The sequence below is a fragment of the Miscanthus floridulus genome, chromosome 10 (genome assembly GCF_019320115.1).
Source record: "Miscanthus floridulus cultivar M001 chromosome 10, ASM1932011v1, whole genome shotgun sequence".
In the NCBI taxonomy this organism is placed as follows: domain Eukaryota; kingdom Viridiplantae; phylum Streptophyta; class Magnoliopsida; order Poales; family Poaceae; genus Miscanthus; species Miscanthus floridulus.
Window position 1 is genome coordinate 125,966,938 of NC_089589.1, and position 27,841 is coordinate 125,994,778.

A 27,841-nucleotide genomic window follows, 5' to 3' on the forward strand; every position below is an offset into this window, starting at 1 on the left:
AATAGTTTGGCAAATTGAAACTGATGCTGCTGCACCACGCTGCCGACCTCTCGACTAGCTGCTACTGCTGCTCCAGTGAGGGATCAAATCGAGAAATCGAGGGAGAGAGTAAGTAGGACGAAATCACCATTACCGAGGGAGAGAAAGAGATGGAACCTCAACAGATCCCGAGTGCTCCTTGACCTCGCCGAGGGGACGGTGGTGGCCGCCATGGAGGCACGGGACGGACCAGCCTCGCTGGATCTGCCGGCCACTCGCTGGGACACGGGTGGATGCTAGGGCGCCATCGACAATGGAGATCTGGTGTGGGATCCCCGCCGCCGCAACCTCGTCGTCCATCTCCCTCCCTCTAGATCTCTCCCGTGGAGGGCCACGCCCAGCGCTCGCTCTCCAGATTGCCTGCGTCCTCACCAGATATGGCCTCCGTGGAGCCGTTGTGGTTGGGGGGAGGGGGAGGCGTGGTGGCAGCGGCGAGGAGGAAGAGATGTGGCGATGACGGCGGAGGGAAAGGAAGAGGGCTGCAGATTCGACCGGATTCGCTACCCGTGTACCGAAGCGGAGGGAGAGGAAGAGGCGACGACGACGGAGGGAGAGGAGAGGAAGAGAGGTGGCAATGACGGCGGGGAGAGAGAGGAAGAGGAGAGAGGACAGGGCAGGAGAGAGGAGAGAGGATGGGGCTTGGATAAGTGCGGACCTGACCTCTTCGGTTCACCGGATTAGATATTTTTTTCAAGTCCGCGCTCGTTTAGCACCCACGCATTTGCAGGGGCGGCTCGTATTACCAGCTGCCCTACTATTCCATTTGTAGGGGTGGTTCAATCACCAGCCGCCCCTACAAATAGCAACACCGGAGGCGGCTGTTGAGTGAGTCGCCCCTACAAATCCTACCCATTTGTAGGGGTGGCTCGTATCACCAGTCGCCCCTGCTGTTCCATTTATAGGGGCCGCTGGTCTCGTGGATCCCGAACACGTCACTGTAGGGGCGGCTCTATCACCGGCCGTCCCTAAAAAAATTTGACCCGTTACTCCAAACCGTTTTTCACATAGTGGCATTACGACATCTAGGGTTGCCGGTTGGCCTGAACCTTCTAGGCCAGAGTTTCCGTGGACTATTGAGGCAGAAAAATTAGTGCGTGCTGTGACGTTGTACTGTATTTCTCGAAAAAAAAGTAAAGGAGACACATAAAAAACACATAATAAAAACAATAAGCTTATACAAAAGAGAAAAAGGGAAGATTTGTCACGTTTACTCATGGGCCGTGCGCGCTGGATGTGGACGGTGGGCTGTGTTTAGGCGGATAAACTCCCAATTTCTTTCCTTCTTCCAACTCGCACTCCATTCCAGCCACTATTTATGGGCCTCATGAGCTGACCATCAATGGGCACACAAAATTTGCAGAAAAAGTCCATTTAACTTGCTTCAACTATTGCCTAAAATCGGATTTTTAGACTCCATTAAACCGTTTGATTTAGCTCTCTAAACGGTTTTGGAAACGATTTTAGGTGAGATGGCTCCACGTCAGACACGAGCGTGGTAAATCAGACCTTTGCAATAGTTTAGGACGTCAACTAGATTTTAAAAATTAATTTAGAAATATGTTTTCAAATATCCAAATATTTTTCAAGAATAAATATTTATTTAAAATACTATTTTTCGAGAAATACTGAAATCTAATTTATAACGGGACAGCTAGCACCCGGACGTCTGGCCCAAGGCCCGCGTCCAGATGCCCGCGTTCGCACAAGCAATCCACGCCTGCGCTCGCACACAAAAAAACCGGCACGACCCCGCCTGCGCTTGGGTTTCACGTGTCCATGCGGGCCCCGCACCGCCCGGACGCCACCCACGCAGCCAGTCCGCGCGTGGGGACCGCTCTCGTCCTCTCCGCTTCTCACGCGCATTGCAACATGTGCAACACCCGATCTACTTTTTAAACATTCAGATACAACACTTGCAATGTACGTCTGAAGACAAATGAAACATTTGAAACACGCTTCTGAAACACTTCCAAAAACACATGAAAACAACTTGAAAACCGTTGCAAACATACGCAATATCCAGATAAAACATTTACAGCATATGTGTGAAACGTATGCAACATTCAGATAAATACACTTGAAACAATACGTCCAAAATCATAGATGAAACACTGAGAATAGACCTTTTGTAACATACGTATAAAACCATTGCAACATATGCAACATTCTAATATACTTTTGCAACATTCATCTGAAACAATTGCAAAATACCTCAGAAACATCTGGAACACTTGAAACATACGCTTGCAATATGCGTTTTCGGCACATCGCAGCATCTCCTTGCTGCTTGCGAAATGGAGGCTCGCCGGCCTGTGGAGTTCATCGGAGGCAGCTGCACCGTCGCCACCATCGACCAGATGGACTCCGCTCACTATGAGGCCAGCGGGGACCCCTTCGTGGCCGCTGGTATCGTGGACTTGACACGCAGTCCCTCGCAACCCCTATAGCCTGCGCCACAGTCCCCACCACCATTGGATATCTCGCGTGCAGTGGATCTAGTGAATCTGGTGGAAGGAGCAGCGAGACAGAGCGGGGTGAAGACATACGCGCTATGCGGGTGAGTGGCCACCCCGCCGGGGGACGGGGGTGCTGCGTGCGCACGGCTGGAGGACCGCTGAGCCAATAAAACTTTCTTCCAATTTCTTTTCTTCTCTCAACTCTCACACCCTTCCGGCCCACTATTTATCGGCCTCGTGGGCTTACCAATCAATCCGTACAGATTAATCTGCTGGGCTCCTCTCTCTCTCTCTAAAAAAACGAGAAGAATAATCTGCTGGGCTCGTGTTGACCGTTCAAAGCTGCAGGTGCCAGCCGAACGGACCTCGCCATCTCGCCGCCCGGTGAGCAGCCACCGTGCAAGCAGTTCCCTGGGTCTCGCCGCACTGAACTGATCCAGGACGTGCTAGCTCGCCAGTTAGGCAGCCGCGACGAGGTCCCGCGATGGGATCGGACCATTCCGGGAACCACGGAAAGGAGGTAGAGCGGAGGACCGGAGGTGTCCGGGCCGTGGCGCGCTGCTCTGACTCTGTGAGACTGACTAAGTTGTTCGTGGAAATGCTGGGAAGCGTGCCGTCTCTTCTCCGGTAATGGATCGGCGTCGGCGTCGGCGTCGTCACGGCACCTGGAGGGTTGAGCAGGACGTGTCAGCCAGCTGTCAGGCGTGGACTCCTCTAGCCGTCGCCGCGGATCTCGTTCTCCACGGAAATCAAGAAAAGGGGACATTTTATGTCATGGCGTTCCGCTGTCTGTAGCGAACCCAACTATCTGATCCTGAACATTTTGTGGGGTTTTCCGGCGGTGTTCATCAGCTCATCAAAATCATCCGTTTGCGTGCAGGGCGAGCACAAGGTGTTCGTGGAAATGCCACGCAGCCTTGGTTCAGAAAGGACGGTTCACGCAGCAAGGATCAAAGGCTAAAAACCGTCCAACATGTAAGAGGATCAAAGACAAGGTCTCTCAGGTATCAAATGTCCGAATTGCATTGCATGTAAGATATTCAGGTAGTTGCACCATCATTGATGAGTCAAAACACACTTTCGAGTGCAGTATCAATCAGCACTCCCACCACTGATCTATCCATGGTTTATATACTAGTTCCAAAAGGGTCACTGTAGTAGTATGGAAGTTGGAAATCTTGCCAATGTGGGACCCCTTGTCGACAACTTCTGCTACGCGTATGACAACTGCTGCTTCTCTTTGTCTTTCATTGTGGACTAGTTCACCATTAGTCATTAGACGATTGTTGTTACCATCTACCTTGCTTCCTCAGAGCTTGTTTCATCCACCTAGTTGGCCAGAGCTTGTTTGCAAAAGATTGTTCTTGTTCTATTTGGATGATAACTCTGTAGCAGCAGCAGTCCAATTTCATCACTTGTACCGCAGGCAACCAATAAAGCAGAGAGAAAATGGACATCGCGAAGCTTGCAGGGGTTGATGCTGTCAAGCTTGTCGTGATGATTGTGCAGGCAGCTCAGACTGTTCGCCATAACAAGAAGACCTGCCAGCAGCTAGTCCACCATGTGCAGATAATCAGTGACCTCCTGAAAAAGCTGCAGACTCCAGAGATGATGGAACATCCAGAGACTAGGAACGGTCTTAACAATCTTGAAGAGATTCTTCGTGAGGCTTACATGCTTGTCACATCCTGCCAAAACAACAACTATGTATACCACCTCTTCACAGGGAAGAAGCAGGCAGATCAGTTCCATATTCTGCAGAATAGGATGAACTCGTGTCTCCAAGTTTTCCCACTCATCAGCCACATCGACACCACAGACCGCTTGGACAAAATTCTTGAAATCATACGGCCTCCATGCTCACAGGTATGGTAATTGGTAAGATAAAAAGAAATTTGTTATAATTGCATCAATCATAAGTAGTTAGAAATAGTCTGGTTAATTTGCTCCATGAAGGTCTTGTGTTGAAATTAAATATGGAGCACCTCTAAATTGGTATTGGTTAATAAGAAATAAGAATTGTAAACTGGTCGTGTGCAAGCTTGGCGACAATGAAAGCTTCTTTAAGCTGTTTTTTCTCCAAAAATATGCTTCAGACATTGTTGAAACTTGAATCTTGTGAACCTAATTGGCTCTGTGATTCCTGTTCACCCAAAAAAAACTGATGGTCTTTGTTATTTCTAGATAATAGTGAATATGAGAAACAAAGTGCACTTGGGGGAATACAAATTTGTATAAATATGGCATGACCACATTTACATGGTAATTTTTTCTCATATTTGTAGACTTCCTATGAAGCATCATGCAGTAGTATAGTAGGATTCAAATTATCCATGTCACAAATTAATTTATTTTGAGAAACATCCTCTTTCCAGATTCTTGGTGCTCAGACACCTATTTTATTATTTCAGGTTGTAAGAAATGTGCCAAGACTGCTTGCAGGTTGCTCATCTTGTGACACCAGGTTAGAATGTGCAATTATTTAAGTGTGCCCATACTTTTTTGGCTAGCTCGAACGTGACCTGAGCCTGATGTCAGGAAAAAAAGAGAGATTTGAGTCTCATTTCAATTTTTAGACAATGATGTCAATCTATGTGTATATGCTAAAAATACATAACGGATAAGTTCCATAAATGTTAACAACATATTTCCCTGCCTAATTTTTGTTGCACATTCTGGAGACTTCACTAAATAACCCCATTAGTTGGCTTGACATTTGGGCTCCCTTGTGCTTTCATCATTCATAGTTCAATAACTAACATTTAGTAAGCTGTGGTTTTGCTATTAGTTTGCATCTGGGATTTCTTGTATTGGCATTTTTCTCAATGAGATGTGGGATTCCTTGAATTGGCCGCGGTTATGGTACTTTGCATCCTCAATGATATTGAGAGTCTTGAGATTCTTTAGTTATTTGATTATGTTCTTGCACACTACCAGAAGAATCAAGTCTGTCTACATGGTTTTGTTAAGCGGTTTTCTACTTTAGAGAGAGAGAGAGTTTCGTGAAAGTCCTATACACAATCTAGAATTTTGAACCTTTTTTATACTGATATGTAAGATTCAAGGATAACATTTTTTCTTCTACCTTAGATAGCATGATAGAATTTACTCACCTTGTTAGTTGCAGGACTGAAGTGTATGGTGAAGTTAAAAGGTGCTCCCTCCAATTGAATTGCGCAGGTATGGCCCATTAAATAGAGAAATGGTTCATGAGAGCTAAATAGTTTTTTTGACAAAGTCTTCAGAGCTCCCTTGAGAGTTGAGTTGAGACCGATCTAAATCTTTGGTTCATGAGAGCTAAATAGTTTTTTGAGGTCAACGACGGGGAGGATCAAAATGATCCTCACCTGAATTGCATTCCACAGATGCCAGCGTGGCCGGTTGGTGGAAGGGGTCAAGCCCCTAAGTACAAATATGATTATAGGAATTTGCTAAAGAAGTGGAGGAGATTACATATCAAATGAATTACTCCATCTAGCAGCAAGGGAAGCATTCCGTCTAGGGATCCGGCATGCCAATGAGCGAGCGGATTCTTTGCACGCTGCAACCAGGCGATCGACGTTCGGCTGTAGTCCTCTGAAAACCACCTCGTTCCTGTGTTTCCAAATTTCCCAGCAGCATAGGAGGATGACGGCGTGAGCAACATCTTCATGGATTCTGGGCGGGGTTTGGGTTTGCCAGAGCTCCGTGACTGGAGCAATTCCCTCCAGGTTCCAACCAATTCTGTGCCAGAAGTCACGAACAAAGTTGTAGGCTGAGAAGATGTGATCGGCTGATTCATCTGCGTCCCCACAAATCTCACAAACCGCGTTCTAGAGGATGTTCTTGAGCACCAAGGCTGTTCTGCAGTTGATTCTGTTCTTGGTTAGTAGCCATCCGAAGAACTTAACCCTTAGCGGAGCAAAGTTGCGCCAGACAAATTTGAAGGAGGGGCATGGCTGTTCTTCTCTCGTTGATGCCCGGTAGATGACGCCGGACATCAGTTTGCCATTTCCATCTTGGTAGAAGCTTGTGCGCTGGTCCACTGTGCCGTCGAGGCTGACATCATCTAGGAGTGAGTTGAGTTGTTGCAGCTCGTCTGCAGCCTGGGCAGTGAGGCGTTGCTAGAGGAGGTTGTGAACCCCGGCGCCCAGGATGTCGCTCACTGTTGTCAGCCGACCGATGAAGTGGCTGAATAATGCAGGCATCTTCTGGGCAAGCGGACCATCCAAGAGCCAAGTGTCGTGCCAGAAGGCGGTGTCTCTGCCGTTCCCCACTGACACGGTCGTGATTCGCTGATATTCTGGCAGCAGGACTCTCAGCGCGGCCCAGTGTGTCCCAGCTAGTTCGCTGCCGAGGTCCGAGAGGCTGATTTGGTCGTGCACCCAATGCGCCCAGGCTGACCCTTGCGGTGTTAGTCGCTGAATTCTCACTCTTGGTAGTAGCAGAATTCTTACTCTCATCGAGAGAGGATGACACTAGGAGTTGGGACAATTTTCTGATTTATTTCTCAATGCCATGCCAACTTGAGGGGTTGGGGGTACATATTTATAGGCTGCTAGCCAGCCAAGCATATGCTAAGATGCTAGTCTAAGATGCTAGTCTAAGATGCTATCCTAGATGCTAAAATGTTATCCTCTAAGATGCTGTCCTCTAGTCTAAGATGATGTCCTAAAAACAGACCATGCAGCCACAAGGACCATGTGACCAGCACAGCCCCAGAAAGACCAGCCCACACATGAGACTTATCCCATCATTCTCCCCCTAAGTCTTGTGCGTCGTCCTGTGGGAAAGTTGAACCATCCCGGTCCAGGAGCAGAGCTCAATGAACTTGATCCTCCCAAGGGGCTTGGTGAGCAGGTCCGCAAGCTGGTCCTTGGTATTGATGTAGCTCGCCTTGATGCTCCCTTCCTCCAAACAGCCTCGGATGAAGTAGTACCTCACCCGGATGTGCTTGCTGCGTTCATGGAACATGGGGTTCTTTGCCAGGGCCAGAGCGGACTTGCTGTCCACCCTGAGCTCCACCGCTCTAGTGTCTCTGCCGAGGAGATCATCGAGCAGTCGAGCGAGCCAGAGCGCCTGAGTCGAAGCGGTGGAGGCCGCTATGTACTTGGCCTCGTAGCTGGACAGGGCCACCACCTGCTGCTTGACCGACTGCCAGCTAACGAGGTACTTGCTGAGGAAGAAGAGGATCCTGCTCGTGCTCTTGCTGGTGTCGATGTCGCCGGCGTGGTCGCTGTCGCTGTACCCGATGAAGTGTGCCACCCCAGGGCACCTAGGTTAGTAGAGGCCGTGATCGAGAGTCCCCGCAATGTAGCGGATGATCCTCTTCACAGCCTGCTGATGCTCCGTTGTCAATCGCTGCATGAACCGACTAACGTAGCCGACGGAGAATGCCAAGTCCGGCCGTGTGTGGGCGAGGTAGCGAAGGCTCCCCACAAGACGTCGGTACTGCGTAGCGTCCACCTCCTCCATCGTGCTGTCGCGGCTCAGCTTCAGCCTCTCCTCCATCGGAGTGAGAGCTGGGTTGCAGTCGGTGAGCCCAGCTAGCTCAACGACGCGCTTGGCGTAGGCGGTCTATCGAAGCGTGATCCCGGAGTCATCCTGGTGCACCTCGATTCCCAGGTAGAAGGAGAGAGGCCCCAGGTCACTCATCTGAAAGGTGGCCTTCATCTCTTCCTTGAATGCCGCCACCTCCGCATCCTTGGTGCCGGTGATCACCAAGTCGTCGATGTAGACACCCACCAGCAGAGCATTTCCTCCACTGCCCCGTCGGTAGATGGCCGCCTCGTGCGGACTTTGCTTGAAGCCCATCCCCTTTAGCGTGGAATCCAACTTGGCATTCCACACCCTCGGTGCCTGCCGCAAGCCATAGAGGGCCTTGCGCAGGCGGAGCACCTTGCCCTCCTCGCCGGGGATCGCAAATCCCGGCGGCTGGTGCACGTAGACCTCCTCCTTCAAGTCGTCGTTAAGGAACGCCGACTTGACGTTCATGTGATAAACACGCCAGCCCTCCTAGGCAGCTAGCGCAAGGAGGAGTCGCACGGACTCCATCCGTGCCATGGGAGCAAAAGCGTCGTCGAAGTCGACCCCCTCCTGCTGCACGAAACCTCGTGCCACCAAGTGAGCCTTGTGCTTGACGATAGCGTCGGCTTCATCCCTCTTCCGCTTGTACACCCACTTAAGGGTGATTGCGCGGTGACCACGAGGAAGGTCAGCAAGCTCCCAAGTGCGGTTCTTCTCGACCGCATCCATCTCCAACTGCATCGCGGCGCGTCATGCCGCGTGTCTTTCGGCCTCTGCAAACGACTGAGGCTCGCTATCGTCACACACAAGGTGCAACTGCGCCTCCAGGTCATGAGGCACCGGTCTCGGCACCGGCTGGTCACCGAGAAGGTTCTCCATCGTACGGTACTGCAACGGCTCGCCGTCATGGTACGCATTGATGCGCTCCTCGTCGTGAGAGAGCGGAGTAGCGAGCTCAACCGGGTTGTGCTCGACACGAGCTGGTGTTGGAGTAGACGTGCCCAGAGAGGTGCCTGTCGGTGCTGGAGTGCGTGGCGGTGCCGGCTGTGGTGGAGCCGGCAAAGGACTCATCGTAGCATAGGTCCTGGCTGGAGAGCGTGGTGCTGTCGGAGTAGCAGGCGTCGGGGTCGGTGGAGGCTCGGGACTGGGGTAGACGCGCTCGCCGAACAAGAGCTGCCTACTCCCCCAGTTCCCTCGAAGTGGACGTACTCGATAGTGAAGTCGTCATACGTCAGAGCCGAGCCATCGTCCACCGCCTTGTCCCACGCCCATCCTCGCTCTTCGTCGAACACAACGTCGCGTGCCGTGCGCACACGTTGTGTCTTCGGGTCGAGGATGCGGTAGGCCTTCGAGCCCTCCGCGTAGCCGATGAACACTCCCGGAGTGCTCCTGTCGTCGAGCTTGCTGATGTGGCCAAGCTCCTTAGCAAACGCGAGGCAACCAAAGACCCGCAAGTGGGAGACCGCCGGCCTGCGCCCATGCCAAGCCTCGAACGGTGTCTTACCGTCGAGCGCCTTGGTAGGCGAGCGGTTGAGGATGTAGACGGCCGCCACCACCGCCTCTCCCCAGAAGACAGCCGGCATCCCCCTCTGCTTGAGAAGGGCCCGAGCCATCCCCACAACCGTCTGGTTGCGCCGCTCGACGACACCGTTCTGCTGCGGGCTGTACGACGTGGAGTAGTGGTGCTGAATGCCCTCATCAGCGCAGTACGACGCGAATTCAGCCGCCGTAAATTCGCCGCCGTTGTCGGTGCGCAGCACGCGCAGCTTGTGGCCGCACTCCGCCTCCGCAGCAGCCTGCGAGCGCCTGATGGCGTCCGCAGCATCTCCCTTGCTGCCGAGGACCATCACCCACATGTAGCGGGAGAGGTCGTCGACGAGCAGTAGGAAGTAGCGTTGTCCTCCCGGTGTGGCCGATGTCACCGGGCCACACAAGTCCCCGTACACAAGCTCGAGCCTCTCCTTGGCTCGAAAGCTCGCTCGCTAGGGAAAGGGGAGTCGCCTCTGCTTCGTCAACACGTAGACGTCGCAGAGCTGCTCCACATGGTCGAGGCACGGCAGGCCTCGCACCATCTCCGTGGCACTGAGCCGCTTCAGGGCCTCGAAGTGAAGGTGCCTGAAGCGCTCGTGCCACTGCCACGCCTCGTCATCCCGACTAGCAGCGAGACAGAGGGGTTGTGCCACCTGCACATTAAGGACATAGAGTCGATTTGCGCTTCTGGATACCTTGGCGAGAAGGCGGTGACGACGATCCCAAATCCTCATGACTCCATCCTCAACCACCACGCGTGAACTGTTCTCATCCAGCTGTCCCAAGCTGATGATGGAGTTCCTCAACACAGAGATGTAGTAGACTCTGGTGAGCAGCCTGTGCTCACCAGACATGGCGGTGAAGATGACGGAGCCGACGCCCTTGATCTCCACGCCGAAGGCATCCCTAAACTTGACAGAGCCTCGGACGCTAGAGTCAAGCTCGGTGAAGAACTCCCGTCGACCGGTCATGTGATCGGTGGCACAGGTGTCGAGACACCACCCGTCAGTCTTGTCATTGCCGGAGCCGTCTCCCCACGTAGATGAGTTGCTGCTCATCTCCCCCTGCTGCGTGGGGAGAGGGCTGCTTCAGATGAGCTGTTGCTCGTCTTCGCAGAGGGAGAGGAGTGGGCTGGAGCGGCCGGAGCTGCTGCTGCTCCTAGCTGGGGCTGTTGTGCGGCTGAGAAAGGAGATGAGCAGGAGATGCTCAGGCTACATAATAGTACGGCTCTGATACCAGTTGTTAGTCGCTGAATTCTCACTCTTGGTAGTAGTAAAATTCTTACTCTCATCGAGAGAGGATGACACTAGGAGTCTGGACAATTTTCTGGTTTATTTCTCAATGCCATGCCAACCTGAGGGGTTGGGGGTACATATTTATAGGCTGCTAGCCAGCCAAGCATATGCCAAGATGCTAGTCTAAGATGCTGTCCTAGATGCTAAGATGTTGTCCTCTAGTCTAAGATACTGTCCTAAAAACAGGCCATGCAGCCACAAAGACCATGTGATCAGCACAGCCCCACAAAGACCAGCCCACACATGAGACTTATCCCATCATGCGGATGATGAAGGCGATGAACAAGTTTCAGAAGCAGGCAGGCATTCTGAGTGTCCAGCCGCCTGATGCCGAGACCATCCTCCTTTGCTCGGCACACCCTCTCCCAGGCCACCAAACATCTAGCTCCTGAGGCGTTCTCCGACCCTGTCCATAGGAAAGCCCTGCGACGCACATCAATGGCAGCGATGACACCAGGTAGTAACAGCATCGCGTCCATGGCATAGGTTGGGACACCAGAGAGCACTGCGTTAATAAGAACGATGCGGCCCGCTGTGGACAGCAGCAGCGCCTGCCAGCTTGCCAGGTACTTGTCCACTTTAGCAATGAGGGGGGCGACGGCAGATAGTTGAAGCTTGACGTTTGACAGTGGAAGTCCCAAGTAGGTCTGAGGGAGAGAGCTAAATAGTATTTCTCAAGTTTTTTTTTCCTGAATGGGCAGCGATAGCATGTCAGTCTGCTGGGCTCGTCCTGACCGTTCATAGCGGCCAGCCGGCCGGAACTCGCAGTCTCGCTGCCTGCCAGGCAGCCACCGTGCAAGCAGTTGTCTGGGTCTCATCATAAATGGAATTTCACACACGGAATCGGTGAGAGCTCCGTGCAACATGTAAGAGGCTCAAAGACAAGGTCTCTCAAGTGTCAAACATTCACATTGCATTAGTTAGTTGCAGGTGAGGAGAAATTCAGGCAGTAGAAATTGTTATAACTTTGGAATTCAGTATCACACCCATCCCATGTCCTTTCTTCTTCCCTACCGGCCGGCTGGCGGCTGGCCTCCCTGGTCGACCGGTCATCCCTGTACCTGCCTGCCTTCCAAGAAAAAGCAAACGCTGGGGGTGGCCTTGTAGCAGCTGCCAGAGCAGTGGAAGCGGTCCGGCGCCGTGACCCAGCCGCTGTCAGTGGCAGAGCTACCATCCTCCATCATATGCCGGCACCGGCAGCTCTCGCTGCAGAACGCCCTGTCGCCTCTGTTACATAACCGTACACGATCATCAGAAACCAGATTTTTCCCGCCATACTACTACACGACATCATAACTGAAACTTGTATGGCGAACTGAACTGACCTGTACATGTAGATGTCCATGCCCTCGGTGAGCTCCCTCTGGCAGAGGAAGCAACGCTGCAGGAACGAGCAGCTCGGGATACTCGGAACCAACATGGGAGCAAGATACAGCTTTGGACTCATGTACGCTCGTCTTATCACTGGAGACGGTGTTCTGCTTGCTGGTACTTCTGTGCGTCGCAGCAGCTGTTGCTTCTGCTGCGCGGTCGTCGTCCTTGCCTCAAGGACGCCTAACCTGGCCATGGATGCCGTGTGTTGTGCAGCTACAAAATTGTTGCTGTGATTATTAGCACTCAGGCTATGGATTCTTCTCGAGGCCAAATTAAGGTTGCCTTCAACTTCATCTTTGTGAGCTCCATTCCTCAACAAAACTACTATTCAAGATTTCAAGTTTCCCAAATGTTCAGTTCATTGGCCCTCTTGTAAATTCTAAGTTGTTTATGATCCTATAGTTTCTCTTGCGGATTCAGTTGCCTTATTATGCCATGTGCTATGGAGCCACTAATGCCTCAAGTAGACACTAATCCATTTTGTATGTCGACGTGAAGAGCGTGAAGAAACAGGTATACATGATCCGATGGAAGAGTTCGTTGTATCTCTTCTTAGATGCAGATTTCTATAATAGGTGGATCTAAATAATTATAACTTTGAGTCCAGAACAATATCAATCATATTTTTATTGGCTGTTCTGTTAAATCTAGACCATTAAATGATCATTAACATCAACGGTGTATATTATTTCTCTCAATTAACCTTGTAATTTCTTGGTTCTTTAGACGAATATGGTAACTCCTTTTAACACTGTTGTATATTAATATAAAATATCTAGCACTAGTATGTGTATTTGATATGTGAGATGATATTTGTTTGATGTTTAATTTGTTGACAGACTGAAGCCGGAATGAGTTTTGATTTGTGTTATTTATTTGAGCTTTGGAGCATGGCTCCTGTCACAGTGCTAGTAATGACCACATCCTTAGAAGAAAATTCACAATAGTTACCCTACTAAACGACCATTTAATATATTTGTAGGGAACAAGCTAGAAATTAAATAACAAAATCCTGTGAATACAAGTGCTGTACCAGGTAGGATACTCATGCATGGGGCACTTCTGGCCGTTAGATGAGAAATTTGATGTGGTATATAAGCCTGTTGTTGCTGAAGAAATAACGACCAGATGGCAAACGAAGTTAGTTAAATTTATACTATGTCCTGGAGGTAAATAATTAAAGCAATGTGATCCACCTTCTTAATCTTTAAGCATGTTCCTCTACAATTAGGTTCATTTGTGTACATCAAAACCTTTGCAAATTAACCTTGTGTTATGGTCTAGTCATGTTTTTTCCCCCAAGATACAAAACTTGTCATAGTTTTCTTTAGTTAGTATAACTTACAATGGCTTCAGTGACACTGTTTCTTGGAACTGTAGTGTTGCTGCAGCTGGATTAAATCCTAAAAATGACCAGGAAACATTAAGGATACCCATCATAGGCAATACAGAGTGGAAAAAAGGGGGTAGCTGATCTATGGATACCTTGTGTAGGCCCATCTTTTGCATGCAACTCTGCAAACACTCAAACGACAACAATATCGATAATTTTTCCGCAAAAGGTTGTCATTTGAAAAATTAAACATATGAAACACGAATGCACACACATATGTTATGTATGTTTGAATACATACATCTGTTGCAGATCATCTGGAATATATTTCAGTCTTCAAGATTGTGAGTTAAGTGACTAATTTTGAAGATCTATAAAATTCCATGTTAAGTTATATATGTAGGCATGCTTTTTTTCTCTTTTACAAAATAAAGAACAGATAAAAAAGAGTACCTTTGACACGGTTATCCATCACCCGGAATGGTTCTGATATGCCTTCTTGAACTCTGTCATCTTGGGTGCTGGCCAGCATTACACCCATCTTGAACATTCCAGTTCTAGCACAAATGGATGTTCTCTGAAAAAAGGCATCACTGAGACATGCCTCTCCATCAGCAAGAACTAAGATGAGATCACCTCCTAAGACTGAGACTGGTGATGCTTCTTTTCCAGGTGGTGGACACGCTATAGAGTCATTGAATTCCTCTGAAGTCCAGTAATCCTGACCAGCATTGACATTGAAGTCACCGTGGAGAGCTACGACCTCAACAAAAGCTGAAGACAGGGGACCGGATGTGATCTTGATGTTGTTCTGATCGTACAAAGCAACCTTAACAAGGCTCCCGTCATCCGCTTTTATTTGATCCCATGTGTAGTATGCCTTGCACACCTTATTCACAAATCGCAATCGGTATTTGTTGCGCAACTTCCTCTTTAGTGGTCGCCTAACAAAAATGATGACAAATGAGTAAATGCTAGCAGCGTATATAGTTATTTAATTGAAACAAAATAGGCGCAAATGCATGTCTGAGCTATTGATTCTATCTACATATATAGTTGTATATATCTAAATGAGGAAGGATCAATGAGGAACGCACTCTTCATCTGAATCGTCAGGTTCAAGTGGTTCGATGAACACGTTCCTCCAACGAGTCTGCACGACTTCCTTTGGTATGACGGTTCGTGAGCCAAAGTGCTCTTGCATAAGGTGCATAGGTAAACCGCACCTATTAAAATTATATAGTGGCGTGAGCTTTTCAAGAAGGTCCCAGTGATGCTTGCTCGGCTCCACATTAGGCCTATCCCATACAAGGTGCACTGGAAGTGCTATTTGGCTTGTATTAAATTGCGTACCTGCAGGATAACGCACCATAAGGTTTTGTATGGCTGCACACAAATCCATCCCAAACCACGTGGATTGGAGTGGATTTGTGTGCAGCCAAACAAGCCCTAAGACAGATCATTGTTTTACTACTGTACTCTGTCATCAATCCATCTGGATTTAAGTAGAAGAATTGAGCTGAGGGGTAAAGTAACCATGTTTTTCCCATCAATCGTTGCGAGTTAAGATAAGAAGTAATGTATATATTGTGTTGACTAGTATGCTTTTTTTTTATAATGGATATGTTCAGGGTTCAAACCTCTTCAAAGTAAAGATATAGGTATGGAAGAATGAAATAAAAAGATGCTTAAAGTTATCATAAACATTATTTGGTGTGTTTTGAGAGCACGTTAGATGGACTTGTATTTAGAGTGCCATAGAGTAGAAACATTGATCAACTAAGTCAAATCCTCAGCATTTATGGGTGTAGTGAAAATGTAAGTGGCCGAACATGGTGCCTAGCAAAAAAATGTTTGGCAATGAGCTTGAAACCCTAATTTAACTTAAAAACTCCACCTTAACAACTATAAAAATGAACTAACCTAGTTTCGCAAAATGTGCGGCCATATACTAATACAGATTTTGTTTTTTTAACTTGTCTTTGAATATAACCTACAATGGCTTGTTTTTTTGGTACTAACAACAAGATTGTGCTTCTTTGATAGCTCTTTTGTATCATTCTATAGGTTTATAATTTAGACCAGAAAAAAACAATTTTTGGATGTTTCTATCCGCATCCTATTAATGGGATGAATTCTAGGCATTGAGTAAAGTCAGTGGTTAATATTTAGTCTTATTTTAGTAGTACAATATATACATAGACTATTAATTCAGACATGAACATATGGTCAACGGTCTACTTATTAAAATTTGAGTAAAATGTATGGTCGGTCCTCAACCTTCTCTGGATATGTATGTACCTTCTCTGGATATGTCTGTCCCGTACCTATAAATTGCATCATTTCAATCTTTAATCTCTATTCGGATCTCAAAGGTCAACCAAATGGATCTGGGCCACATTTCAGCTCCATTTCTCCCCTCTCTCTCTCTCTCTCTCTCTCTCTCTCTCTCTCTCTCTCTCTCTCTCATCGCTCTCATGGCCATGGCTGGCTAGCTTGCGTGCTGCCTGTCGTTGCCGCCCTCCCGATGATGACGACTGCCCTAAATCTATTACTTGTAGTGATAAAAAATAGGAACACCATCCAATCCAATAAATAGAAATCTCATACCAGTTTGGTTGTTCGTAGCTTGGGAAAGTATCGGCCAATGATGAATATGATATTGTTGCATCGAAACATGTTGATCTAGCTGAACAAATAACAAGTGGTAAATAAAATTAGTGTGTCACATTATGAAGTAGAAGTAAAATAAACCCTTGCATCTATCTTCTTAAGCATGCTCTCCTTTGCACCTAGTGAAAATTTGGGGTAGGATTAATATTGCTATCAAAACCTTGTGTTATTATCAGGGACGAAGCTAGGATTCACATTTGGGGGGGGGGGGGGGGGGGGGGGAGCAGCTCAACAAATGACGAAAAAAGTTATATGATATCACCACCAGATCTTGATGTCGGCTTAAAAAATATTGACTTTGACGTTGACTAAAAAATTATAATAAATCAAATTTAATCTTGTCATCTTAAGTAATGCTAAATGTATAAATTAAAGATAAAAAGGGATTGTCTCGCAAAAAAAGATAAAAAGGGACTCATATCATATTTAATTTAGTCACTTAACATTGGACAATCAAGAGCTGTATTTGAGAAAAACAATCTACATTTGATTGAGAAGATTTATCTACTTTAATTTTTGTAATCGGTGAGAACTAATGATATGTACTAATAAAGATTATGCAAAGTTAGGGGGGTGCAGACCCCCTTCCCGCCCTCCTTGTTGCCTCCGCCACTGGTTATTATAAAGTCAGGTTGTGTTCCCTAAATCTTGTTAGTCAATTAACCCCCGCAACGACATACTTCCTTCTAATCTCTACCAATGGAAGCAACAATTGAATCTACTGAGTATAAATCATGGCTTAATTTTTTCTATTACTTACACTGGTAGATGATTCTGTAGAAGGCATAGTAGTGTTTCCTAGAAATGAAAGCTGTGGTTGTCCTCCATGGATATTTAATCCTGAAGAAGGCACAGTGGTGTATTCTACAAACGGAAGCTGTGGTTGTCCTCCAGTTGTATTCAATCCTGAAATGAGGAGGCAACATTACCAACCGCATCAGCCAGAATTGTTATAATGTTCACTAATTTTGAAGTGTAGATATGCACAGTAGAACTTGCACTCTTAAAATGAAGAGTGAGAAAAAGAAAAGAGCTTCAAGCCTTAACTCATTCCCCCAGCTGCAGTTGGATTTGGCCATGATGGGTTTTGCATGTTAGGAATTGGGCCATTTTGTTCTTGATAACCATTGTCAACCAGGGCTTGTCCTACAAAAATGTTACTGATTACAGCAATCTAGATTTGTATCATAGAAGAAAAATAACACACAAAGTGTATCAAACTTTTGCGCCAAAAGTAGCTCACCAAAACGGTAGTGTTACTATAATTGAAATGTACTACTCTTGGATATTCTCTTATTTTATATGTTCCAGCAAGAAAAACGAGATTGCATTTCTCAATAATATTATTTTTGTAGAAATTAAGAAATGATCCTCCTTTTCTATTATATTTTATGCTAAAGAAGTATATCAGATCAAACACCCCAAATTCTGAACAATAGTATATATGATTAAACTAACAAAATTGGATATATATTATAAATAGAATTTCTTATCAGTAAAACATTATAACACTAATTTCTTATGGGAAGTTCTGGTGAAAAATACAACATTTTTAGGCAACTGCTTAACAAAATTACACTTTTCATTTATGTTCCAATAAGAAATGTAGGTTTGTAAAATTTTAGGAGCAGTTGCAGTGTGGTGTTTCTAAATTCTAACAATTGTGACACTGAGAAGTACCAATAAATGAAAGACGGCAAAGTTTTAAGTACAGGACAACTCATAAATTTAACATAGAATCTGGGAAATAATAGGCCTTACTTTGTGTGTTTGAACTGTTATGGCGTATGTTATTTTGTCTTGCTGGCCTGTCATGGCCCCGCACAAAGAAAGGATTTGATAATCCTTCTAGAACTCGTGCTTCCATTGGCGACACTACCATCACCCCAAGCCTAACCTTCCTGTTACTGGAGTTACTGAATATTGTAGAACCACTGTGAAGTTTAGCTCCACGAACAAGGTTAAATCGGCCGTTACTCACTATTGATTTTACTGACTGATCCACATCTCCCATTGCTGATGAATTTCCTTGTTGCGCTTTCTTTATTATGTTTCTCTCGAAATCTTCTCTGGACCAATTGTATTCATTTTCATGTTGGTTGAACTCTGCATTCACGACAACCAGCTCAACTGTTGCAGAAGCAAGGGGTCCGTTTTCTACAGTTTGGCCATTATTACCATCAACTAGAGCTACACTTATCTCCACAATTTTCCCCTTTTCAATTCTGTCAATCTCCCCAGATGTGAATGCTAGTCGGTATCTCGGTGGCTGCACTTTCAGTTGTGACCTGCTAAAGAAGAAGAAGAAAAACCAGGCCACTAATGAAGCCATAATTAAAACAACAGACCGAAGCTATAATAGAGTATTGTTTCTTTCCATTCCGAGTACGTATGTATGAGTAACAAATTCTAATCTCTTGGTACCACGATGAAAACAAATGATATGATTGTATGTAGCAAACAACAACACCTTGGAGCAGCAGAATCATCAGGACTTTTGCCATCAGTATGAAGCTCCATTTGATTGCATAGACCATTGAGACTTTCAGTAAGCTTCTCCAACTTTTTGGTTTGATCATTGTGACTTTCAGTGAGCTTCTCCAACTGTTTGCGCATTTCACTGGTCTCATCCTTGCTTCCAGCAAGCTGCTTTGATTGTTTGTGCATCTCCTTGTGGAGCTCTGACAGCATCATTATGGTTACTTTGTCCTGTGAGCATATTAGCTGTTGGTACCATTATTATTGTGGTAGTATAATGGGTATCTAAAATTCTATCCAGAGAGAAATTTATGATGATATGATAAGAAGAATCCAAACATGATATTCAGTTTGCTAGTCCATCAACCCGTGCTCTTGCATGGGCTAGAATTTTAGAAGATATAAGTATTATATACTGTTTAATAATCTTTTCATTTCAAATTATGAGGTTTTGACTTTTTTAGATATATTATTTTTACTATGTATCTAGACAGTACATCTAAGTGTATAGCAAAAGCTATGTATTTAAAAAATCCAAACGTCTTATAATTTGGAATGGAGAGAGTACATCTAACTATTAAAAAAATTACTTATACTAAATTGTAAGTTTTTTCTTTGTTTATTTTCTAACATAATAAATATAATAGATACTTTGTAGTCTACTTCTAGTTATCATAAACTCATACTATTTTTTCAAGGAACTTTCATAATTTTTTCTTTGCATGACACCTCTATATATTTTAAATATGAAATTACTTTGAAACCTTACCATTAATCATGGTGGCTCTTGTTGCATCATGTATATTATGAAGTCGTGAATGTAAATTTTGATTTTTCAAATTTTATTCTTATTGATTGCTATGAATTTTTTCTCTCTCCTCAAGTTAAGTTGAAACTCTTGTGCTTATTGTATCTTTCATTAACTCTCCTTTTTGCACTTCTTTAAAATAAGGATTTTAGGTCATAGAGTGTATTCTTAAGTACTTCAATAGCATAAGCCATTATTTGAAGCATGCACCATATCGCTTAAGATAAGTCATAGAACTTAAAGTGAGATTTAGTGCTAACCTCAAGAGAATTTTAATACTTAAACAAATAATGCTTGATTTTTTACTCTAAAGTATTTTTAAAGGGCCAAAAAAATATAACCAGCAGTGGTCTCCCACATTGCTCAAGATGGTTGAATTTTCCTATCAAGGAATTATATTTGTAGTTATGGTTATACTATCAATACAAACATATCAAACATTTTAGTTAAAATACATAAATATATCTAAAGTAACAATCTATATAAATTATATGTTGTAGTTACTAATATGGTTCTAAATAATTTGTTAGTATCATTAGTATATGAGTTGTTAATTAAGAAAATAGTTTTTAAGTGATGAGATATAACATATGTATTTTATTGCTCATACATGCATGACCCGTATGTTTTCTTTAATTAAATCTTACTATATTAATATTGATAGAGGTTGGGTAACTTAGAAACATATATTGCTCTTGTTATCTAAAGAAATTGTTGTAATAGGAAATGTCGATAATTTAGATGTAGATTTGAGGTGGTATTTAATTTTTCTAATAATGAGATGAAAACTGAGTTATGTAATCAATCATATTATGAGGACGCCATATAAATGCAAATTTAGGTCTACTTTAGATCATGTTTCTTAATGACATGCGGGTAATATAAATTAGAGTCATAAGTTAGCTTATATTGTTTTACATAATAGCAGAAGTGGATAGTTATTTAGAAAATAGAATAGATCCAGTAGCTATTGATATGATCAATGGTGATTAGGTTATACATAATTGATGGTAAAATGCTTCTAATTTTTATGAAAATTTCTAGGATCTATCTTTTGTTTTCCTATCAAGTCTTGAGAGGATTAACATGCAGGCTCCAATAGGGACCTCTAGTTAGAATTTCTAGTATTTATCTTTTTTTGATAGTGTGATAGGAGTATGTATTTAGTTGAAATCTAGTCTTAAGATATATAAACTCTTGATACAATCCTTTTTTGATTTCATAAATCTAAAGTTTATCTTTTAACTTTAAGTTGTTGCAATTTTTTCACATGTTAATTAGAAATTCTAGTATTCTCTATCTTTTATACAAAAAATATTTTTTATTAAAAAGAGTATAGGTCCTAGTAGTATTGTTTTTCATATAAATTGAAACTCGGCTTGCATTTCGACACTAAACATGTTGAATTTGTTATATCACATGAATATGTGTAGTATTATTTATTTATTTATTTATTTATTATAGAGTGCATAAAATTTAATTGATAATATTGATATGGCATGCTGTTTTACTAAAGACGTATACACTTATTTAAAATAATAACTTATAAAATTTATTATCATGGAGTATTAATATAAAGTGTTATTGCTACGTGGTTTGTTAAGTGAACATTTTTTCATGTTTCATAAGTTGTTAAAATAAATACTTGTTCTAATATATACATGATTATTTGATATACATGGTGGAACATAGCATTATAATTATTTTATTTCACAATTATAGAAGTATTTAGAAATATATATGTATCGTACTTTATTGATATTGATTTACTTTTTGTAATAACATATTACTATTTATGTGTAGATTTTAGATATTTTTTATAGTGGCTATGGTACATACAAATATAAAGGTAATACCTTATATTATCTTTGACAACGACATGTATGAATATATTAAATGCAAACTTAAAATATTGTTTTGCATTATCTTTCATAATAATAAAGGTGGATCATTTATAAATTCATTAGGAGGTAGTTTAAATTATCTTTCATAATGGTAGACGTGGGTAACGTTTTTTGAGCCTAGACGTGGCTAATTTAGATACAAAGTTAGAGAATTCTTTTAAATTATCATTAATAATGACCAAGCTGGTTGATTTGGACACAATGCTTGGGGGTTATTTTAGATTATATTTTATAATGGCTAACGTGGGTAATTTAGATGCAAATTTAGGGGGATATTTTGAATTATTTTCATAATGACATATGTGGGTAATTTATATACAAATATAGGGGGTTATTTTGAATTATATTTTATAATGGCAAATGTGGTAATTTACATGTAAAATTAAGGGGTTACTTTATGTATTTTTCATAATGGTTGTGGTGGGTAATTTTCTTAATAAATTACAATAGATCCTATGGTTATTATCGGTGATGATGATAGAGTCTAGGAAATCAAAGGCCAGATGTTTCTGATTATTGTGAGAATTTCTAGGATTTATCTTTTTTCTTAGCACGTCTGGTGAGAATTAACGTGATGCCTCCGTTAAGGCCTCTAATTAGTAATAGTAAGATTGTTACGAGTTTCAAATTCCACAGTGGGGCTCAAATTTTGGAACACAAAACTTTACCACAATGAATGTTATGAACATACTAAGTACTCTCTCCATTCCAAATTATAAGACGTTTTGGCTTTTCTAGATACGTAGCTTTTGCTATGTACTTAAATATATACTATGTCTAGATACATAATAAAATTAATGTATTTAGAGAATTCAAAATGTCTTATAATTTAGAATAGAGGGAGTACTTCATATTTTCTTAATGCCTAGTTTTCACATTTTTCTTGTCATTTCTTTCTAAGTCACAAAAGTAGCCAGTATTTTACTGCAGGCCCAAGCACACTCCAGACTAACACCCCTAATTCGTATGCCAAGAATGTAAAATACTCCCTCTGTCATGTGAATGTAAGGCCTATTTTGTTTTACTATATAACTTGTGTGATACTTCCTCGTCTCAAAGGAAACATTAATATGAAAGATTAAGAGATATGAAATGACCATAGATGACCCTATTAATTAAGGGTTGCTTTACTTTTCAAGGACCATGGAGGCTAGTGTTGGACATGTGAGAGGGTTGATTTTATATACATGGTCTCACTGAGTGTCTAAGTTATAAAATGACATGTTTTGTAGGATAAATTTGAATCCTAGAATGTTAAATTTTTTGGGACGGAGGTAGTACAAAATTTGTATGCTCCGATCCTTCTTCGACGAGATCTTCCTAATTGGATTTGCCGAGTGCGTGTAGGTACAAGGAGAAACGGTAGAACTAGCTCGAAGCTTTTTGCCACCGCTGTGGTTGGCCTACAAGAGGGGTTTGCGAGCTCAATGATGGGGTGGCCAGATCCATGGCGGTGGATCTCCGTGATACTAGCATGACAGGCACGTGAGTGGGTTTAGGGGTGGACCCCATGGCAATAGTGGGGTGTTTTTTTTCTCTCTGATTAACAGAAGTGGGCGCTATATAGCACCCTGGTGAATTCTGTTATTTACAAAGACAATGAGATAGAGTCAGACACTACTGTGCCTCTAAAATTAGATTTTGTATGTCTCTTGAAGTTCTATTTTCTAATAGCCCATTACGATCTCTAAGTGCAAATGTTGAAGTCCACTAGTACAGAACCATGCAATTTTTTAAATAGATTACAAGCCTATTGGGATTCGAACCATAGTCATAAAGTTCTCAGAATGATTGGATCGTGGAAGGAGGATCGAGGAATATGGTACGCTCCTTGAGAAAGGGTTTTGCACCGTCGGACGAAACTGATCCCATGTTTCATAGACATGGAACGTGGCACTACTGGATTAAGGCGCTTTGCCGGATGCCGAATGCACCCGGCAAAGGCTACTTTGCACTCGGCAAAGCCTTTGCCGGGTGCAGCACTCGGCAAAGAGCATCCGGCAAAAAATTAGTCGGCAAAGATTTCTTTGCCAGGTGCTTTTTATCGGGCACTCGGCAAAGACTTTGCCGAGTGCAAACCCGGCACCCGGCAAAGAAAAGTGGTCGTTACGGCACCGGCTCCGTCATCCCTTGCTTTGCCGAGTGCCATGTCAGAGGCACCCGGCAAAGATTTTTTTAATTTTTTTTTCAAATTTTCTTTGCCGGGTGCCGTGCCGGGAGGCACCCGGCAAAGAATTTTTTATTTTTTTTAATAATTTCTTTGCCGGGTGTCGCACCGCGGGGGCACCCGGCAAAGAGTTTTTTTATTTTTTTCGTAATTTCTTTGCCGGGTGCCAGATCATGGGGCACCCGGCAAAGAATTTTTTTTTTGAAAAAACTTTGTCGGGTGCCCTGGCCCTGGCACTCGGCAAAGCTGGGAATTCCTTTCAGAGAATTCCCAGCTTTGCCGAGTGCCAGGGCCAGGGCACCCGGCAAAGCCTCAAAAATTAATTTTTTTTATTTTGTTTTTTGATTCTATAATCACAAACACAGCATATAAAAGATATATATCACATCTGAAGCATCACAAAGACAATATAACATATATATATCACATCCATCTCATCACAAACTCAATACCACACATATATATCACATCGCGAATACAATACCTCACATACACGACATCACAAACATAATAGGTCCAATTACCATCGAAACGAGTCGATAGTGGATCACAGTGCATCACATGTCCATCAAGCGGTGAAAAAGAAATACAAACTAAAGGTGGGGAGGAAACTGAGTGCCTGGTGAAGGAAACTCGGCACCGCCTGCTTGCGCCTGAGATGGGTCATTCGAACCCGCCGACAGAGGCTGCATAAAGGACAAGATATTCAGGCGCTTACAGTGGGTCATCTAATGAAAGCACTAGTCAAAGCAATATGGATTCATACTCACTGGACTAGCTACAACTGGCGGCGGCGCTGGAGCGAACATCGGCACAGGTACACCGTTCACTTGCCCAAAGTTCTGCAGGAACATCGTAATCTCCGCCAGCTGCTTGGCCTGTCTCTCTCGCTTGGCCCGCTCGGCTTGTCTTTCCCGCTCGGCCACCTCAGTCCTCGCCGCCAGGTCCCGCAGCTCCTGAGCCATCCTTTCGTTATCGGCCTACAACATTTCAATCGAATGTTTTAGTAATGTAAAGGTAACTAAGTTATGTAAAGATCAATGTACGAAGAGTTAAACTGGACTAACCTAGAGTGCGTCGACCCGCTGCTGTGAAGGGGACGGCCGTTGGCGTATGGCCGGGCCTCCGCTCGGGGTACTTGCTCGGATCTAGGAGAGGGAGGGAACAGAGCCAGACTCGAGGGTGCCATCGCCAAGCCAGTACCGCCCATGCTTCTTGCCCTGTCTGATCCTCATGACAGTCGTGCCATCAATGTCGTCGGTGCTCGGATCCCAGTCTGGCCCCTGGACCGACCTTGCGTCCGATGCGTAGGAGCTGATGCGGGTGTGGGCGCTCGGGTTGCTGTATGACTCGGGTGGGTCATCCGGGCTGAAGGTGACAGCGGAAGTCGCCTTTCCCTTACGGGCCAGTCCATACGCCATGAACGTGGACAAAGGCTGGCCACCATGCGACGCCGACTGCGAGAAAGACAACAAGATGATTAGAAGTAACATGCAGAATGGAGCGTCAGAATACTAAAAATGAATTCACGTACCCAAGCTTGCTTGTACGCACCGAGGCTGCGGCTGCCTTGGTGGTGTGTGGGGCCTGTCGCCTGCAAAGCCCGCTCCTGGTGGGCTTCGTGTTCCTGGATATAACCCTCTGTGAACCACCTGTCCACGATCATCTCCCAGCAGTCGGCAAAGGACTCGCACCACCATGGAATCATCTACATGTCATAAAGAATTTGAGATGTAAGATGACCAAATGAAAGCTACTTAATCTCAAAACGAATTAGTATTATTCTTCTTCATTTACCTCAATGTACTGTTCCCGGGTCAGAGGCATCTGTCTTGCCTGTGTCTTGCTGACTTTCTGACCAAGTCGCGTGGTGTAGTACTTGATGATGCAAGTGAGGCGCTCCTCGTAGTGCATGTCGCTGATGCATTTCCTGACACTTTTCACCAAGTTCTTCTCCGCCCTCTCCTCCTGTCCCTCTTCACACCTGAAAAAAGTCTGCAGACAGACACAATGTATCAATTCATTATGTCAAAAAGTGCCAAATGAATGCGATGTATTGATCAAAGTTGTGCGAATGAGACTTACCCAGAACTCTCTCCTGACCCGCTCCTGCTTGTCTTCATAATCTGCGTCGGGGGCAGATTTGTAGTGGTCCCACGATTTGGCCGGCCCCACAGTCCCCTTGTGCGTGACAATGCCAGGGTAATAGTGCCTGCACAGAAGCCCCAAGATGTGATTGGGGTTGCGTGAGTCACTAGGCGACACAACCTCCCAGTGCCTGCACAAGTCATTAACAAACATTATTAGTTTCTCTGACAATTTTCAACAGGTTATATGAAGTAGCTGTGATTAAATCTAAAGTTAGTTACCTGTCCCCCTGGGGGCGGATCACTGGGCGTAGGGGAGGAAGCGGAGGCCCAGGGAGTTTTGAGGGACCTCGCAAGTAGGGGCTAGCCGCAGCAGAGGCAGTGGAACTACTTCTGGCCTCACCGCCCTCCTATGCCTCTCCCTCGCTGTCCGTCGCCCGAACCTCGTCCGTCGCTAGAACCTGCTCGTCCTCCGAGGAGTCCGTGGTACGGCGCTCCTCCGACACGTCACGCGGCCTGACTAGAGGAGACCGGCCCCTCCTGCTGCCGCTCCCACTGCCGCTGCTCCTGGCCCTCTACCTCCTCCCGTCCGATGCGTTCTCTCCGGCATCTGCGTCCTGACATGCTCTCTGGTACCTCGAGTTCACGTTCCTTGGCCCACTACCGCCCACCATCTTTGTTCAATCACCTACAATTAAAAAGAAACAAACAAGACATCATTACATGTATTATAAATAGATGCTAAGTAAATAAACAAAACACGATTACAAAATAACATAGTATTACATGTATTAGAAGTAATCATCATTATTGGGATTATCTGGATCATATGTCTCGTCATCACTATCAAAATTGTCCAAATAAACAAGACTGTCCGAAGGTTCAATGTTGCCTTCATCATCATCATCTAAATGTAATCGCTAAAGCATTTCTATGTCCTTGGCATTTTGCACCTCATCTCCTTCCTCGTCATCAACCCTTTCATTGTCTACTTCCATTCCAATCGCCTCGGTTAAGTCTATCACCAACCTCCCTTGTAGCCTATCTTTTTGATAGAACTCTCCATCATATGTGTTTGGGTTGAAGTTGTAATCTTCATCGTTTGGGACAACTAGTCTACCATGTGGCGATACCTGGTGCACAATAGACCAACCCTGAAGAGCCTTGTTACCTTGGCATGCGTATGACAAATAATAAACCTGCACGGCCTGATCCGCCACAATAAAGACATCTTTTCCTTGATAGATGGAATCGTGTTGAATCTCGACTTGACCAATATTAGGGCTCCGTTTCGTTAGTCGAGGATTGAACCAGTGGCATTTGAACATGACGAGACGAAGAGGTTTCGAACCATAAAATTCAAGTTCATAGATATCTTCAATTATGCCATGATACTCGAGGCCATCAGTGCCGGGAGTACAAACTCCGTTGTTTGTGGTTTTTTGATGGGGCCGAGCTCGCTCGTAGCTTCTTGTGTGAAAGCGATATCCATTCACATCATAACCTGAATAAGCTTTCACCTTACTGTCGAAGCCATTTGCAACCTGTCTCAACTCCTTACTCATAGTTGCATCAGTTTGGGCCTGCAAGCGCAAGAAGGAAAGATTGCCGGACTAAGTACGCGAAACTCGGAATCTCAAACTAGGTACGAGGTAAATTGGACAATACCTTTGTTTTGAACCAAGAAATGAAATCAGGCCTCCCTGCTCCCGGACCCTGTGAAAGAAGGGTGTCGGTTTGCCGTGGGGTAGGATCCCTTGGTTGATGCCAGGATACACGAATAAATTCCCTGTGCAAACGAGAAAGAATCAGTTGGATGCAGAATAGTGACAACGTATTTAAACAAGTTCTTTGAGAACTTACTCAATGAACGACTTCACCTTGGGTAGGTTGTGGAACACATATAGCATGATCATGCGCCACTCTTCATTTTCCAACCTCTTATTGGTCGATCCACTTGACCTGCCGAGTTGCCCTTGGAAAAGGCTAAGGTTGGATTCATTCTCGTCAACATTGTAGCGAGGGAGTGGATTATGCACGCTAGGAAGGTTCTCAGTGTAGTATAGCTGTGTGAAGTTTGTCACCTCCTCCAGAATGGAAGCCTCTGCAATGGAAGCCTCAATTTTGGCTTTATTTCTACATTTTTTTGCGAACGGCCTTCAGACATCTCTCGATTGGGTAGCACCAACAGG

At 44.6% G+C, this 27,841-nt stretch overlaps 1 protein-coding gene across 2 annotated transcripts; it reads left to right on the top strand.

Moving 5' to 3' along the window:
• Positions 1-2,846: 2,846 nt before the first annotated feature.
• LOC136485633 (cell number regulator 13-like) lies at positions 2,847-12,494 on the top strand. Of its 2 annotated transcripts, none has more exons than XM_066482477.1 (5): positions 2,847-3,499; positions 3,922-4,361; positions 4,907-4,959; positions 5,617-5,675; positions 12,163-12,494. In XM_066482477.1, exons 2-5 carry the CDS (start codon positions 3,945-3,947, stop codon positions 12,381-12,383), a joined length of 750 nt encoding a protein of 249 aa, XP_066338574.1. In that variant the 5' UTR covers positions 2,847-3,499; positions 3,922-3,944; the 3' UTR covers positions 12,384-12,494. The 2 variants fall into 2 exon arrangements, with proteins under 2 accessions (XP_066338574.1, XP_066338575.1); XM_066482478.1 differs by having other exon boundaries at positions 5,623-5,675.
• Positions 12,495-27,841: the final 15,347 nt, after the last annotated feature.